An 18,362-nucleotide genomic window follows, 5' to 3' on the forward strand; every position below is an offset into this window, starting at 1 on the left:
ATCCACATAGATATCAGAATATACCCCTTTACATTTATTACTAATCTTACTGATAGGAAATTTCCATGAAAACGTCTCAATCTGCCCACAATTTGTATCAGATGTTTCTACCCGAGTTTGTTTATATACTGTAATTTCAATTTTGTGAGAAATGTCAAGACCCAGTTGCTGATCTCATCGCTGTGCCATGTCAAATTACGACTGAAAATGGCAGCCCATGTCACATTTACCAAATGAGTGGCGCTCTTTCAGTACAGTCCCGGTCACGATATCATGACCCAATCCGCGCGCGCATGCATATTGAAAACTTACGTCATCTCACAACTAAAGGGGCTGCCCGATTTGTTTAACGCATACGTGAGCGATTTATCGATGTACACTATGTGACACAAACAGTGACACACACCTCGTTCAGACAGCCATTAACATGCTTCCAGGCGGTGCTTGCGCTATACAAACGGTTAACAGCTTTTTCCGAGTATATTACGGTATGTAAAACACATGACATCAGATTGACAACTTTCTCTTGTTTATGTTCAAAGAATTCCGTTGTTTATTCCTCATCTTTTCATTCTATGCATTATACTTCCAGCTGAACGCTAATTGGTTCCCAACCCTAGCACGCAAAAAAGCCGCCCTTATGACTTACGAGATAACCAAACCTGTTTGGTTAGAGTAGGTCTCAGTGGTTAGACGATCGGCTAAGATTTTGTAAATGAAGGCTACAACTGCAAATTGCCGGAAAAGTCGTCTAATGTGACACGGCCTTCGTTGCCAGCGGGCTGAAACATTCTAGCTAAAAAAAGGGTTGGAAGGTAAAATGTGGATTGTGTATTGACCATTACTTTTAGCAAAAACCGTTCATTTCTAAATCGTCATTTTTAAATATATTTCAAATATATTGCCAATAAAAGTGATAAAATCATATTTTAATATTTTTAATCGTCCTTGTCATTCATTCCCACCTGCTTGGAGCTCCAGGATGGAGGCTCCGGGTTGCATCGAATTGTTCCAATTGTATGCTAACATTTCTGTAAACCATCAGATGTCGCTATTTTCAAAAACTCGAAGCTGCGCATCTTTTTTCCGGCAAAATCGGGAAAAGGCCACAAAAGCTTCACGGGGCTTAGTCTACCCATCACTAACCACAGCTATCTTCGGTTGCGACGGAATGAACTTTTTAAAGTAAAGAGAAAAGGTCACTGTTCGAAAGGAAAGCCAGTTAAGGTACAGTAAAACGTGTCACCCAATTACAATGGTGCTCTACCGGAATAGGAAGATATTCAACTCGGGTCGGCGTGCATGTGTGGCCCACGAGTAGAGTGTGAGCGCGCGCTGCCTCCTACTTTCCTGCGCCTGTAGCCCGGAGCCTCCACCTTGGAGCCGCAAGTAGGTGGAGTTGACTCCGAGGAGCGAGTCTTCACGCGCCTGCACCCTCGATTGCTAGCCTTAACGTGCACTGCATTTCGGATGTTCGAGCAATTGTGGCAATGCATGCAGAAGCAGTACATGTTGTGTAAGGAAAATATTAGTTTAAAGGTTGATACCGACCACCTCCACAGTATGTGAATGGATTAATGTTACTCACGAATTGATTTTTCACTTGTCTAACTTGACGCGAGCAAATGAATATTTCTTTGAGTTAGCTCCGTTATTAACTTTCTGTGGTGTATCTTTGAACTTCTATTTTCAGACAATCCGATTGGCGCAATGGCAGAGGAAGGACGCACACAGGTAACGTTAATTACGGTTTTCTAAAGGGTTTACATTTATCATCTACCACTTTGAAGATTACTTTACGCAGCCATTATGTTTTCATGCCCTTTTATTTAATAAGTAAACGCTTTTATCTCAAGCAGTTCTTATTCACGTTGAACAAATTGCGATTATTACTGTAATCAATTACTCCAATGCAGTATTTCTTTAACTTTTTGAGACGGTACGAAAAAAAAAAAAAACCAGATCCGCGGAATGCATATGAAAATGCAAAAATAAAGGACTTTGCAAAATAATTAGTTATGTGAAAAAGATTTTAAGAAAATGTTTTTAAATATATGCATAAACAGTATACATTTATGCAAAAACTGTATGTTTCAAGCTTAATAAAGGTAAATGAGAAGAATGTGCTGCCATTGCTTGACTCGATATTTGATGTAAGGTTTGTTAAGGATTACCTTAATGTACGTGTCACATATAGCCAATTTTGAGGTTTTGCTTTTGTTTCATTGACAGTCGAAAATCTACCTAAATACCTAATCAGTTTTAAGTCCACCTTCACTGTGATTTTTCGCCTAAAATCTATCAAGAAGTAAACGTCTTTGATTTTTTTAATATAGCATGTAAAGGAAGGATCAGCCAACATATCTTTGTCATTCGTAGCCAGGTCATTCTTTACTTGTTCATTAAGATTAAGTAAATTTGGAACCATCAAAAAACCTTCCTGAGTCATGACTTTTAGGAAAACAGTTTTCAAATTTATCTAATGACATTTTGTAAATGATTGATCACACTAAGATTTAATTTGTAACAATTGTAACCTTCATTTCACTTTTCTGCCTCATTCACGTGCTCAGTAAAGTTTTAAAATTATCAGAGATGTAGGTTTTTCAGGGGTTGCCAAGTCCGGTCCTGGAGGACCACCATGGCTGCAGGTTTTCATTTTAACCCTTTTTTAATGAGTGCCCTGCTTGTGCTGCTAATTAACTCCTTGTGAATTCATTGTATTTGAATTGCTTTTTTAAGATTTGTTCCCCCGAATTTCTTAATTGTTCCTTTGAATTGCTTCAATTCATTCCTTAAATGGCACCCAAACAGAAATGAAATGTGAAGTGAAGGAGTCAACAGGAGACTATCTAAGTCAGGGCCTCAAACTCCATTCAATTTCACTCCAACAAGCTCTTCAATGAGGTGCCAATTCTTGTCGTTAATTAAACCAGTTCATTAATTTTGTGGCTTGTTGCTGCTCTCGTGGTGCATTAGCAGACATTTCTGTAGTTGTTCATTTTCCCTTTTCTAAGAGCAGCACTGTTAAAATGTTTTGGGGACCTGAGCAGATCAACATTCCTGAGACCTTCATCTTTCTTTACTTTCAGATATTGTATGATGGACACCAGTTGTTTTAGCTCATTTTGTATCTCCTTATTGTTTGGCTGCTAATTAAGGAAAAAGAAACAATTAAGGGGTCTGAGTCTTCAAGAATAAAGCAATTCAAATTAGTTCAAAAGAAGTTAATTAGCAGCAAATACAAGTCACTCATTAAGAAAATGGTTACAATGAAAACCTGCAGCCATGGTGGTCCTCCAGGACCAGAGTTGGCAACCCCTGGATTAGATAAGCTTTTATTAATCCAATTGGAAAAATTCAGATGCATACAGAGTTTAATACAAAGTTTAATTTTCATCTTTGGGTCTTCTGTTTTATTATAACTGTCATATATTGTTTTATGTGTTCCCTAAATTGAAGATTAGATTAGATCAACTTTATTAATCCCATGGGGAATTTCAGACAAAAACGTACGGCACTCAGGGTTCCTAGGTGGTCTCCCATCCAAGTACAGGCCGAGCCCACGCAGGTTTAGCTTCTGAGATCAGACGAGATTGGGAGTTGAGGAGTCAGAAGCAATTATTGGGTTACTGAAGTAGGTAACTATAATTTATAATGCAATGTGTTAATTTCCAATTTCAAATATAATACAAGTAAACCTTTTTTTTTTTTTTTTAGGATACCTTTTAATTTACGTGGAAGACTGATTTCTAGTTTTTTGCAAATTTCAAAATAGTGCATATTTATGGTAGTTTAAACCCCAATGCACAAATTCACAATGGTAAACAATTTTAACCAAGTCAGCAGTTTTTAAACACTTCACAGTCACAACAGATGGCAACTATTTTCTGTGTCTGTGCGCTATTGAAGATGATGATGAAAAAGTATGTAATGCAAAAATCAGTAGTTGTACTGGTTCTGAAAAGAATGCACCTGTAAGAGAATCCAAATTTAAAAAGGCACTTGCAGCTTTTTCATCCAAAATTGTTAAAAGCTGTGCTGGAGAGAAAGAGGTTGGGAGTATGCACTAGTATAGCGCCTTGCTACACCCACCCAGGACAGCCACCTCAGGTGACACCTCAGCACCACACTAGTTTGACTGGAATGGCACAGTGTGAGGGTGTTTTTTTTTTTTTTGTTTTTTTTAATAAAAGTGCCTGGAGTGCCAACCCCCATGTTTTCCCTGTAAATTGGAGGACCTGCTTGCAGGTTCACGTTATACGCAGGACAGAGCAATTCCAGGTTAAGGGTCTTACTCAAGAGCCCAATGTAGTGGAAAAAAGCTGCACATGGCAGTGGTGAAATTCCGTACATCTTGTACGTCGTGTGCCAACATAGTAAATATATGAGTTTAATTGCAAATTGAGGAGCTGGAGTTGAAGGTTTTGTGTAGTGACTCGACAGCCCTGGTGAGAAGTTAAAACGTTTTCCAAAGCTGAAGCTTGTCTGCAGGGTAACATAACTTTGCGTTCCATTCTGAATCTTTTAAGAATTGTGACAAGGTTACACTTCTTGATTGACAGGAATATAATTATTTCGATCATCCAGCAAACATCTGCATGTGATAATAATAACAAAATGTCTAACTTGAGTTGTTTGCTTGTGTTGCATTAAAATATAATAAAAACACAGTAATATTAATACATTCAGTTTAGTCAATGCACACAACTTGATGCATGGTGACAAATGCAACACTGCATGCATCAAACACAGCTACGTTTAGTAACGATCATGGCAGACTGTGGGACCAGTGCCTTCTAGTTTGGGCAAGTTCATGTCAGTGTTGCATCAAATTCAGACAATCCATAAATTATTGCTAATTTTTCCAGCTGATACAAGGCATTATGACTTGGAATCATTGACCAGAATATGGTTTAAGAAACACTGCTCTAAAGGTAGCATCACATATACGATGTTGAATAATCAAAAATATTGCTATGCTTAAAAATGGTGTCGCAAAATCTATACAGCATGTTTTCATGCGTGTCCTTCTTGCAGGTACATGTATCAATAAAAGATGCGTTGGACACACTTGATGTATACAAGAGTGATGTCTCCAATTTATTTCACTGCCCACTCTGTCCAAAGGAAAAAGTGCAATTTGATACCCCAGCAAAGGCAGTTGGTCACCTTCAGTCACATCTATCTTGGGTTGTCATTCACAAGAGTAAGTATTTTTTTTCTTTCCATTTTACCAGATACATGTTAGACATTTTGAAAAAGGCAACGCTAAGGGAGACAATTTGATCAGTTGCCCGTATTTATCCGGCATCTCAGAATTACTCGTAGGAATTACACTAAACGTCGCACTTAGTTAATAATTTTTCCAACCCCAGAATAGGACATGGGAAGTAGGTATGAATTGTCCTGCACTCATTCTTAGCAAGGAGTAGGAGTTCGTGTTTGAGAGAGAATAACGTCACCATTTTTTTTTGGCACCCTGAGCCACAAAATGGCACTCAATGAAGGAGTTTTTTTTTTAGTTTCCTTGGATGTTATGGTGATGCTTGTGTAGTTTCCAATACTAATGCTAAGGCTTCACTTCTAAGATAATAATAATAATAATATTCAAAGTAGTAGGAGAAAACGAAAGAAAACATAATAAGGTAGGATATTGTGATAACTGCACATAACTTCACAATACTATCAACAATAACACTGTAACAAGCACCGAGACGAAAGGACAAAGATACACAAACATGGAATAAACAGTGTTGTTTATTTAAAAATGAGTGGTCCACTCCCATCCTTTTAAAAGAATTACTCACTATTATGGCCACAGGAAATGCCACATAAGGTGACAGATATAAATATAACTAGTCATAGTTACTCTTGTGCCTTTGTTTTGTTTTGTTTTTTTGAAATCATGTTCACTCTTCATCTTCCAGAGTCAAGTCTTTCTCAGTGATCCCCCTTGCATCTTCTGCGAGTCTCTGCCTGAACTTTCCCGGTCTTGTCAAGTGTAACACTCCAAGGGTTGTTATAAGGGTGTTCAAAGTTTGGTGCAAAATTCGAGAAATTGACTTGAAAAATATCAAACATATCCTGTACAATACGGTGGCTGTTATGTTCGTAACTCCTTTTGTATTGTTTTGTTTCAGGTTTGAAGATCTATAAATGCCACCAGAGTTGCCGTGACAAACCACACTATCATTGCTGTTTCTGTCCACATACAATTATGAGAAGAAAGGACTTGATAGAACACCTTAGTCGTCATGAGATGGTGAATCCAGCCCAAAAAGTGACAGAGCAGCTGAGAGAGCATCCTCAGGAGAAGCCAAGGGAGTATCTAAAGGAGCGGCTACCACACATGCAGATATTTGGCACTGCAAAGCAAAAACGGGAAGTGGTGCCCTGCCCAGATTGTCACCTGGTAGTAAATTCTAAAAATTTAAAGCGACATATTTTACGAAAGCATAAAACTGTTGTCATGGATATAACGGCAGAGAACCATCTGTCTAGCCAATGCATTGACCCTGTAAATGGAATTTATGCAGTGGCAAAACGTTTTCATGGGCCACCTGTTCCTATACATGTAAAACAAAAGCTTCAAGGTCAAAGTGAATGTGAGGAGGATGACTGCAATTTATTGTATAATGTCGCATTCAGAAGTGCTCAGCAGGCATTTAGATGTCTTCACTTAAGGTCACTGGACTACTGTTCAGATCCCCCTAGCATCTGTATGCTGAATGAAGAAACACTGAATGACATGGTAGAACATAAATGGTTTGAAGAATCCGAAAAACAGTCCTGTCTTGAAAGACTGAAGGAGGCAACGGTCGAAACTGCCCCTCTCGCTGTAGCGGTTAAAATTGGACCACCCAAGAAACGTTACGTTTCCGTTTTTGAGAAAAGGGTTTCACACTACTGCAGACTGGGCAGGGTTATGGTTATGTATGACACACAAAAGGACAGCTGGCATTGCCATTGTGTCACTGCAGGGATTTCGTGTCCACATAAAGATATTGCCAAATGGTTCCTGTTTCAGGTGGAAAGGCAGCTTTTCATGACTGCAAACTCATCCAAACCTGCAGAGGTCTTGAAACCTGAAGAGTTTGTGGCCCAAACCCGTGACACAATAAAGATGGAGAAATTGAAAAGGACAATAAAGTATGTCTTTGATAAAAAGAAATATCCAGCTAACCTGCCTGAGAGTGTCATCAGACCTTCATTTGTCCCATTGCCTCCAAAACATTTGGTTCCATCTGAGATCTTTTGCTCTGAATGCACCTCACACGTGCCACTCAGCGATCCCATCTTGATTACATCAAAAGCAAAGATTGTATCCTTAACTGCTGTTTACGAAGGTGAGTATTGTGGCTGTAATGAACTGCATTCTTTTGAGGGCTGGTTACAGAATGTTGTGCTTCTGGTAGTACTCCAAAGTCAATCTTTATCATGTCCCTGCTTTAATTAAGATGTATCAACATACTACAAGACATGTCTAAGTTGTGGAATGGATTACCGTTACCAAGAATGGGAACAGGGAATTCATAACTTTGATAACTACATTTTGATGGGTCTCCACTTTTGCTTATATTTAAGAGCTTCTTTACAGGTAAGTCTCGTGTTCCTCATTATTTGTTCCTTGATATTGAGCACTTCATTTTAAACTTAAAAAATGGAATGTAAAGTAATTCATTAATTAAAACATTGTTTCTCCACAGACTCACAATGCTGCAGGCCGGGTATTTGAAGCAATGGAACTTGTCTCAGGTGTGAAGCTTCCTCCACATAACCATCTGCTTCATGCTTATTTACAGTTTGAGGCATTAACAAAGCATGAATATGAATATTCCTGTATAAATTGTGGTTTCCACCCACCAGTTGTAATTATTGGCCACCATAAAAAGGGTTTTTTCAGTTTGCCAGGTAAGTTAACAGAGTAAATACATTATAGCCATTTTGAAAATGTTAGAGTCATTTTGTTTACAAAACAGAATTTCTGAATACGTCTTACAGTAGATGAAGTGTCTGAACCAGATGGGTACAATGGGATTGTGGACATGCAAGATTTCTGGGAATTTATTTCCTTAGATATTATTTCCCATGGGTTCTCTAATGGTAAGTAATACCACATTCCTTTATCATTCATGTGAAATTTCCTGCTGCATTGTGTGTAAATATATCTCAGGTTGTTGACTTCTTGTGTTATACAGTGAAAGAGGAGAATCTGTTTGTTTTCCAACCAAAGTTTAGTCGTTGGGCTCCTTGGATTGGACCAAAAACTAGAAAGGCCCATTTAGTGCTCAATACAGAGTGGGACAAGATTCACTCTTCAATGCCCATGGCAGAAAAAGAGGCTGCTGACATCTCGGAGGACAGACTTCTCGATGAAATTATGAAGATGAAGGTTAGGATGTACAGTAATTGATTTTCATTTTCAAAGGCTGTTGGTGACCGTAACTTGTCTGTTTTAGTAGGTGCATTTACATGTGCTTTAATAACCCATTTCTTGATGGAAACCTGGTCACAAAGCTGCCATAGAAACCAGGAAATTGGTTTGTGAGAAACCTGGGTTAACACACGTGCAGTGGATGTCTGCGTGAGTCATGTGGCCATGTAAACCAGATTACAGTTAAAGACTCCATTGTCTGCGCATGTCTATTGCACTCCTTTAGTGCTGGCCAGTCTTTTTGTATAACCTACCAGCAGCCACGGATAGAAAATGATGGACACATCCACAATGATCAATTTCCTGAGGCTAATGCTCAGACGATAACATTATTCCTTCACCCGGTTGAAATATTCTGAAATATAGAGACAGATATCACTAAATTTATTTTGATGAAGTGAACATACAGTGCTAAGCTCAGCAGCACAATACTGGGAACAGTATTGAGGGTAATGTGTTAGGGCCAGAGATATTCTTGATGCTACGTAACGTGGATGCTGATACTACGCAAGCAATTTACCAACTATACTTGCATGTATACTTTATGTAAATCTGGAAGATTCCACCAGGTGGCAGTGCGAGAAATCATCATAGTGAGAAAACAACGTCCATTTTCACTCTGTTGTGGGTTGAGAGAAGAAAGATTGAAGATAAAATTTTTGGCATTGTGATGCTTTTGTGAAGGTACAAAAAAAGATGGCATCAGCGACACAGAAAATTGTATGTGAGACCTTTAAATGTATTACATGTATTACAACAGGGAATATGCAACGCTTGTGTTGCCTATGCGAGAAATGAATCAAGAAAAGCACCATGAATACTTTAGTATGTCCGCATTTAATTTGGATGATTTGTTTCACTGCATCAAAGCACTCCTATTGATCCTGGTGGAGCTGCAGTGCGACTTGCCATCACTCTGTATTATCTTGCAACAGCCGAAGTCCCCACTTCTTTACTCAGACGTTTTCCACTTTGTACAGACATATCTACCTCGAGTTTGCTTCCATTTCACCTTACATGTTTCCACATCCACTTTCAAAGAGCTGTCGATTTGATGCCAGCTGTTCTGACAGGCATTTTTGTCACTATGGAGATGTTGATACTAAACAACGATTCTCATGTCATGTACCAAAACTTAAAACACACTCACTCCACCCAGATTTTTGCTGCTACTGCAGCTTGCACAAACATCGTGTTACTTTCTGCTGATGTGCTCAGTGGGCGAGTCAAAAGAGCACTGGAAACACATGGCAATCCATGATGCATGCGAGTAAGCGTTCTGAGCATCAAGTATATCTTGACCCTGAAACATAACATGTGTGACTTAGTCTGATTACTTTTTAAAGTAATGAGTAATGTAACGCTATACTTATTTTATTGATTCAAAATACATCTGTTGTTATCCCAGCAGAACTAGATACAAGGCAAGAAGCAAAAGTACTTGGACACTGCTCCTTTGCATTGGTCAATCACACCACCAAGCAGAAAAGGGAAGGCTGCATGCAGCCTGGTAACAGAAACGTATTAATAAAGCACCCATTTAGTTTAAATCCAGTGATTTGCTCCAGATATGTTTAAACAGTGTGATCGGGTGGTGCAGCGGCCAGAGTTCATACCACAAATCATTTGAGGCTATGGACAAGGATGTAAAAAAGGGCTGAATGTGATTTACCTAGCTGCACACGAAGGGCTAAACATATTTGTTACATACAGGAAGAAGACAATGATGTTTGGCTGTGTTTCTGGTCAGTTTCATGAAGGTTCGTTTCATGGGCTTAGGATTTCATTACATGCTGGCCAGTCAAATGTACAGTTTTTCATGCAAAAGAATAAATAGTGACACAAAGTACCACACTGTTTGTAACATGTTACATTTTCTAATAAGATACAAAATAGTAACTAAATATGTTATATAGTAAGTAATAAGTATTTTGGCAAGGGTGAACTCATAAGTGGACTCACGCTTGTAAACAGAGGTTTTTAAGAAGCCGGTTTTCTGTCTTAACCGGGGTGACCACAATGGGATGCCACTGAGCCCCAAACCTTAGACATATCACACAACACAATCCTGAGTTCAAATAAAGGAATTCATTACACAAATATGAATCATCAAACATGAAAAAAACAATTTGCCACAATTACAATCAAGCATGTTTTCTTTCTCTTTCCACTTCTTCTTATGAGTGTTGTCCACTGCCTCTTGACTCAGACTCATTCAGGTGAGGTGGCAGACTCTTTTTAAGTTGGACCTAGAAATGCTTACGGTGTCACTGGTTGTCCTCTTGGAAGCTCTTCCTGGTCATATGAAAAGCAGGATGGTCCTCCCCTGACAGCACCCTGTAATAGCTCCCTTGTACCCCTGCTGATGTCCAAACAGGGACATCTCAAAAGGACTACTGCCACCTGTCGTATGGGGGATGGAACTGCTCCTGGCCTCCGGCTCCCACTTGTACATCCTTTATGTACCTCCAACTAGGCCTAGAATTAATTTTCTTGTCCAGCCAGTGTACCTGTCTGTCCTTCATGGCACTTGCACGGGTTACTCAACTTATGCTTTTTTTGTGTGCACATGCAAACGCATTTCTCTGTATTCATTTAAACAATATATGACATTGTGCTCTCACTCTTTCCTAGGTCAGTGATGTCAGAAAGCTTTGTAAAAGTTGTGGGGTTGAGGCAACAGGTTTGAAAATGGACATGATTCTCAGGCTGCAGAAAGAAATCAAAAGTCGGGCCTCTTATGACAAAATTTGTGAGAAAGTGTCATGTGCATCTGGTAAGTCTGTCTGTCTCTCTCTCATTTTATGTGTGTGTAATAGACTGTGTGTGTATATGTACAGTGGTGTGAAAAACTATTTGCCCCCTTCCTGATTTCTTATTCTTTTGCATGTTTGTCACACAAAATGTTTCTGATCATCAAACACATTTAACCATTAGTCAAATATAACACAAGTAAACACAAAATGCAGTTTTAAATGATGGTTTTATTATTTAGGGAGAAAAAAATCCAAACCTACATGGCCCTGTGTGAAAAAGTAATTGCCCCCTGAACCTAATAACTGGTTGGGCCACCCTTAGCAGCAATAACTGCAATCAAGCGTTTGCAATAACTTGCAATGAGTCTTTTACAGCTCTGGAGGAATTTTGCCCACTCATCTTTGCAGAATTGTTGTAATTCAGCTTTATTTGAGGGTTTTCTAGCATGAACCGCCTTTTTAAGGTCATGCCATAGCATCTCAATTGGATTCAGGTCAGGACTTTGACTAGGCCACTCCAAAGTCTTCATTTTGTTTTTCTTCAGCCATTCAGAGGTGGATTTGCTGGTGTGTTTTGGGTCATTGTCCTGTTGCAGCACCCAAGATCGCTTCAGCTTGAGTTGACGAACAGATGGCGGACATTCTCCTTAGGATTTTTTGGTAGACAGTAGAATTCATGGTTCCATCTATCACAGGAAGCCTTCCAGGTCCTGAAGCAGCAAAACAACCCCAGACCATCACACTACCACCACCATATTTTACTGTTGGTATGATGTTCTTTTTCTGAAATGCTGTGTTCCTTTTACGCCAGATGTAACGGGACATTTGCCTTCCAAAAGTTCAACTTTTGTCTCATCAGTCCACAAGGTATTTTCCCAAAAGTCTTGGCAATCATTGAGATGTTTCTTAGCAAAATTGAGACGAGCTCTAATGTTCTTTTTGCTTAACAGTGGTTTGCGTCTTGGAAATCTTCCATGCAGGCCGTTTTTGCCCAGTCTCTTTCTTATGGTGGAGTCGTGAACACTGACCTTAATTGAGGCAAATGAGGCCTGCAGTTCTTTAGACGTTGTCCTGGGGTCTTTGTGACCTCTCGGATGAGTCGTCTCTGCGCCTTGGGGTAATTTTGGTCGGCCGGCCACTCCTGGGAAGGTTCACCACTGTTCCATGTTTTTGCCATTTGTGGATAATGGCTCTCACTGTGGTTCGCTGGAGTCCCAAAGCTTTAGAAATGGCTTTATAACCTTTACCAGACTGATAGATCTCAATTACTTCTGTTCTCATTTGTTCCTGAATTTCTTTGGATCTTGGCATGATGTCTAGCTTTTGAGGTGCTTTTGGTCTACTTCTCTGTGTCAGGCAGCTCCTATTTAAGTGATTTCTTGATTGAAACAGGTGTGGCAGTAATCAGGCCTGGGGTGGCTACGGAAATTGAACTCAGGTGTGATACACCACAGTTAGGTTATTTTTAACAGGGGGCAATTACTTTTTCACACAGGGCCATGTAGGTTTGGATTTTTTTTTTTTCCTTAATTATAAAAAACCATCATTTAAAAACTGCATTTTGTGTTTACTTGTGTTATATTTGACTAATGGTTAAATGTGTTTGATGATCAGAAACATTTTGTGTGACAAACATGCAAAAGAATAAGAAATCAGGAAGGGGGCAAATAGTTTTTCACACCACTGTATGTATGTATGTATGTATGTATATATATATATATATATATATATATATATATATATATATATATATATATATATATAGTGGCGGTTGGCCCGGACACAGACAGGTAGACACGTCCATTTCACCCAACACATGTTTATTCATCAGCCCACACTATATACAAAAGTGCCACACAAACCCCAAAACTCCTGGCCACACAATGCCTTTATTCAGGCCGCCTCCTTGCCTCCTCCAGCAAGCTCAGTCCCCTCCACTCCCGACTCTCACCCCGAATGAAGGGAGGCCGGCCCCTTTTATCCACACCCGAATGTGCTCCAGGTGCTTCCCCGGAAGAACTCCAGGTGTCTCTGCTCCTCTCCCAAACTATCTATCCCCCAGCACTTCCTGGTGTGACGGAAGTACTGAGGTTTAGGGCTCCAAAGGCATGGGGGCGCCCCCTGGCGGTGACCACGGGACCCTACAGGGTGGAGCTTCAAAGCTCTGTACCCATGGCCCCCAAAGGAACCAGGGTGGTTTCCCCTAGATGGTCTGGGGAAGGCGCAAGCCCTCCTCCGGTCCTCCTGGATGTCCCGGCCGGGTTGCCACCTCTGACAATATATATATAGTAAGGTTTCTGAACTGTTTTGGCACTCCTCCCAATGGGTTAACACACCGAAAAGTATCCCAAAGCACGATCGCTACATCTGTGGAAAACCGCTTATCTATTGCCTGGGCAACCACAGGCTCCTACAATTGCAGCGGAAGCAAATCCCAGCCCACCTTGGTCGTACTATAAGCACCTGTTGTCGATGGGTGATGCAAAGAGCATTATAATTGCAGGGAACAGTATTACTTGGCCACTAACATGACCACGACCCTGCCTGATTGCTGTAATTGTGTATAGGAGAATGGCAGATCATGCTACAATAAATAACCCTGCTGTTCCTGTTTCAAGCTGAACAAAACTGGTATTGCTAAATTACTGAGACTCAGCCTCGTGCTTTGGAGTGCTCAGTGACAGTGATCCCGCTTCACTAACTAATATATATATATATTATGGGGTGCCATAAATATAATGATTTTCGGAATATATAAAGTCAGTGTTCTGAATATATAACACCAAAACCTGATTATATAAAGTCAGCGGCAGAATATATAAAGTCACTCCTGAATATATAAAGTCAAAACTTGGATATATAAAGTCAGCATCAGTATATATAAAATCATTCCCAATTTATATATACTGTCAAAGCCTGATTATATAAAGTCAGCGTCGGAATATATAAAGTCATTTTTGAATATATACAGTAAGTCAGAGTTGGAATATATAAAATCATTCCCGACTATATACAATTTCCGTGCTTGTCATTTCAGTCGTACTAGTGAAAGGTAAACTTCGACAGAAGCCACTCAGAGTCGATTGGGCTTGTGAGGTTCGTCCAAAAATGCGTCCATACAAAAAGAATAAATAAATATAGTGTTCAAAATGCCAGGCACATACATCATTTTGAATGAATTAACTGAACAGTAGGTTTTTTTTAAATATTTTTCTGAAGATGTTTTTATTAACTTATTACATTACGTTGTATTAGGAACTCATTGAGTTTACTAAAAATGTGCCTGAGTTGTTTCAATCAATATCAATATAATCTGACTTTAAATTTATATATTCAGGAATGAGGTTATATATTCCGACTATGACTTTATATATTCAAGTTTTGACTTTATACAATATATTCTGACGCTGACTTTATATAATCAGGCTTTGACTTTATATATTCGGGAATGACTTTATATTTTCCGAAAATCATTGTAATTGCCTGTTTTGCACCCATAATATTATATATATATATATATATATATATATATATATATATATATATATATATATATATACAGTATTTATGTATTTATATATAATATATATATTATATATAGTGAATGCCAGGGGTCTCTGACGCCCCGTTAAACCTAACAGACAGATACGTAGACACAGGGTAAAAGCACGAAGAAGCTCTTTTAATAGTTTTTCCTTCTTCAAAGTGTCTCTTAAGCACTACAGCCACCATAAACTACTCTTTCCCCCACACCTCTCAGCAAGCTCTGTCCTATTCTCCTTCTGACTTTAGCTCGCTTGCTGGGTCTCCAGTAGTCCTTTTATAGTCTTTGACTGAGAAGTGCTTCTGTCTTGGTCAGATGGAGAACTTGTAACTTCTTTAGCTCAGGAGTACTTCTGTCCCTGTGATTTTGAAGTACTACCAGGCTATGTAAACTGTAGGGAATTCCTAGTCTCCCTGCAGCATCTCCTGGCGGCACCCACGGTACCCAGCAGCACTGTGTTGCCGAAGTTCCATAGTGCCCTTCGGGCATCCGGGTCACTGCTGCAGTCCAGGTTAAGCTGTCATCTATCGTCCTAGGGAAGGCAGTCTCCCTGATAAGCTACCTTCCCCAATCCTTCCATTACTGAGGCATCCTGAAGGGGATAAACTGCCAGCCGCCCCTTACTAATATATACACACTGTATATAAATGTTGTTATTCTATTTACCACCAGTCTTTATATTCATCAAACATTTCTTCTCATTTAGGTGGCTGGGCTGCCATATTATGTCCTTGTGGAATAGTCTACAGTTTAAAATTCAATATGAGTGCTGGGAGCCTTGGGGACTATATGGACCTTTTGTTGTCATGGCTTCACTTACCCAATGTAACAATTTCTGATTTTGCCAGTGGGCTTGCAGCACATGGTAATCTGAGGAACCCAACTGTGACACCATTTTCTCCACATGAGGGCAGATTGCTAAGCCCCACTGATACTAACATATCTCTGGCCAGCGCAGGGAATTTGAAGGTGAACCTGAGATGGTTAAATATTCCAAAAAATCCACCCGATATCAATGGCCACCCTATCACTGGAAGCTGTGAACACTATGTTCTCTATGATGCTCTCCACAAATCAAATACCAAAGAGCCAAAAGATGTTTTGCGGCAAATCATTCTGGTACCAGAACTGGCTGTAGGAGTAAATAGCCAGGTTGTTGATCAGTTTTTTGCACAAATGGAGAAAAACAATTACTTCCTTAATATGATGACTCCAAGTTCCCAGATTTTCCTTATTCGGAACATAGTACACCATCATAACACACAACTGAACACAAGAAGACTGGAGAAGCTCAAGAAATCAAGGGCAACTAAAAACGTCATCATGAATGAGAATGGGCAAGTTGTCACTGGTAACGTTTTAGTATTGCATCATGATATCTCTTGATGTTTTGAATCTTAAACATGATTAATAAAGGTCATGTTTACATTTTAGGTTGAGGACGTGGAGGTTTTGACTAACGAGACTTTCAGGTAAAACTGTATGTTCTGTTGACCATTTATGTACGAGGTGTCCCTCCAGCAGGATACGACCATATTTCAAAGTTGTTTAACCCACAGATCAATTGAGCAGTAATGGTATTTTTACACATCCTCTTTCAAATAAATCTTAAGTTCACATGTTGTCTACTCTATTTCATTATTACAATATGCAATTTGCACACATATACCCTGAGGTGTGTAGCATCTCACAGCTGAGTGAATCTGCTTTTATAGAAGATGACAGTTATGTCAGGCCCCCATACAGTGAAAGGCTTGTTACCATTGGACAGCTTAGTTTGAGCCCATTCCAATGATGAATAGCTGGCTTTGATTGGCCATTCATGTTACGTGTCACAGTTGCGTGTAGAGGGCAGGAAATAAATTACTTCTGCACCAAGTCCTCTTTATGCATTGTAACCCACAACACTCAAGTCTAAATTGGATTACAGTTTTGACTCGATTGAGAATAATGTGTGTGATGAAGGACTTGATACTATGCTTAATTTGTAAGTACTGGACAAAAAAATCTCTCCCAGCTCTGTTGATCCCTTGGGTGTCAAGGGTGGGGCAGATTATCCATCCATCCATCCATTTTCTAACCTGCTGAATCCGAACACAGGGTCACGGGGGTCTGCTGGAGCCAATCCCAGCCAACACAGGGCACAAGGCAGGAACCAATCCAGGGCAGGGTGCCAATCCAGGGCAGGGTGCCAACCCACCGCAGGACACACGCAAACACACCCAGCACACACTAGGGCCAATTTAGAATCACCAATCCACCAAACCTGCATGTCTTTGGATTGTGGGAGGAAACCGGAGCGCCCGGAGGAAACCCACGCAGACACGGGGAGAACATGCAAACTCCACGCAGGGAGGACTGGGAAGCGAACCCAGGTCCCCTAACTGCGAGGCAGCAGCGCTACCACTGCGCCACCGTGCCGCCCGGGGCAGATTATACTGTGAATAAATCTCATGTGCTCATGACCCAGCACCTACCAACTGTGACTGAAAAGTGGCTGAGAAACCGCGTTTTAGATGTGTGTGTCTGTAGGACTAGCTCTAGGCTCAGGGCTGACCATGTCCAGGAAAATCTTTGTTGGGTTTGCTCCATCAGAATTAATCGCACTTGATAATAACACAATTTGTGGTATTTTGCTTCTCCAAACACCATAGCAACATGTCTACTGATAGAAGACGGACAGCGCTGTGTGTGCAACTGATTTAATGAGACACAAAGAGACCAAAGTGCTAATAAACTGTACAAGACTACAGCTTTCACTAAAGTTCTTTGTGCATGTCACCATTTTGAATTGATGTCATGATCTGAAGTCAGACAAACTGGGACTTGACAGACCTGCCCACAGTTTCTGAGTCACAAAGTCAAAATTAAGGGAGCATTCCAGTTCAAAATTCCAACAAGACACTTGGAAATTCAAATGGAACACAGCATTAGTCTGCTGGGCCACAGCTCTGGGATGTACTTGTACAGCACAAAACCCAAAAGTTCATCTTGGTACCGTAAATACGGACTAGGATCAGATCAGCACCAGATCATCCCAACCTCATAGCACACTGCAACTGACGTGCAGAGTTTTTTTTTTTTACTAGCACAAATAAACATTTGCTACCTTTTTTTTCTTCTTCATTCAGCTGCTTGCATTAGGTGTTGCCACAGAGGATCATCATCCTCTTCCATATCTTTCTGTCCTCTGTATGTTTTTCTGTCACACCCATCACCTGCATGTCCTCTCTCACCACATCCATAAACCTTCTCTCAGACCTTCCTCTTTTCCTCTTCCCTGGCAGCTCTATCCTTGGCATCCTTCTCCCAACATACCCAGCATCTCTCCTCTGCACATGACCAAACCAACACAATCTCGCCTCTCTGACTTTGTCTCCCAACCATCCAACTTGAGTAGACCCTCTAATGTATTCATTTCTAATCCTGTCCATCCTCGTCACAACAAATGCAAATCTTAACATCTTTAACTCTGCCACCTCCAGCTCTGTCTCCTGTTTTCTGGTCAGTGCCATCGTTTCCAAACCATATAACATAGCTGGTCTCACTACTGTCCTGTAGACCATCCCTTTCACTCTTGCTGATACTCATCTGTCACAAATCACTCCTGACACTCTTCTCCACC

At 40.2% G+C, this 18,362-nt stretch overlaps 1 protein-coding gene across 3 annotated transcripts; it reads left to right on the forward strand.

The window, feature by feature from the left end:
* The first annotated feature begins 1,056 nt into the window (after window positions 1-1,056).
* On the forward strand, window positions 1,057-16,354 carry LOC120516601. Of its 3 annotated transcripts, XM_039738386.1 has the most exons (11): window positions 1,340-1,516; window positions 1,694-1,734; window positions 5,041-5,209; window positions 6,144-7,349; window positions 7,461-7,600; window positions 7,710-7,914; window positions 8,005-8,106; window positions 8,202-8,395; window positions 11,072-11,213; window positions 15,444-16,088; window positions 16,172-16,354. In XM_039738386.1, exons 1-11 carry the CDS (start codon window positions 1,471-1,473, stop codon window positions 16,174-16,176), a joined length of 2,895 nt encoding a protein of 964 aa, XP_039594320.1. In that variant the 5' UTR covers window positions 1,340-1,470; the 3' UTR covers window positions 16,177-16,354. The 3 variants fall into 3 exon arrangements, with proteins under 3 accessions (XP_039594321.1, XP_039594320.1, XP_039594319.1); XM_039738387.1 differs by lacking the exon at window positions 1,340-1,516 and adding an exon at window positions 1,057-1,227 and having other exon boundaries at window positions 15,444-16,354; XM_039738385.1 differs by having other exon boundaries at window positions 15,444-16,354.
* Window positions 16,355-18,362: the final 2,008 nt, after the last annotated feature.

This window comes from Polypterus senegalus, chromosome 16 (genome assembly GCF_016835505.1).
Source record: "Polypterus senegalus isolate Bchr_013 chromosome 16, ASM1683550v1, whole genome shotgun sequence".
Lineage (NCBI taxonomy): Eukaryota > Metazoa > Chordata > Cladistia > Polypteriformes > Polypteridae > Polypterus > Polypterus senegalus.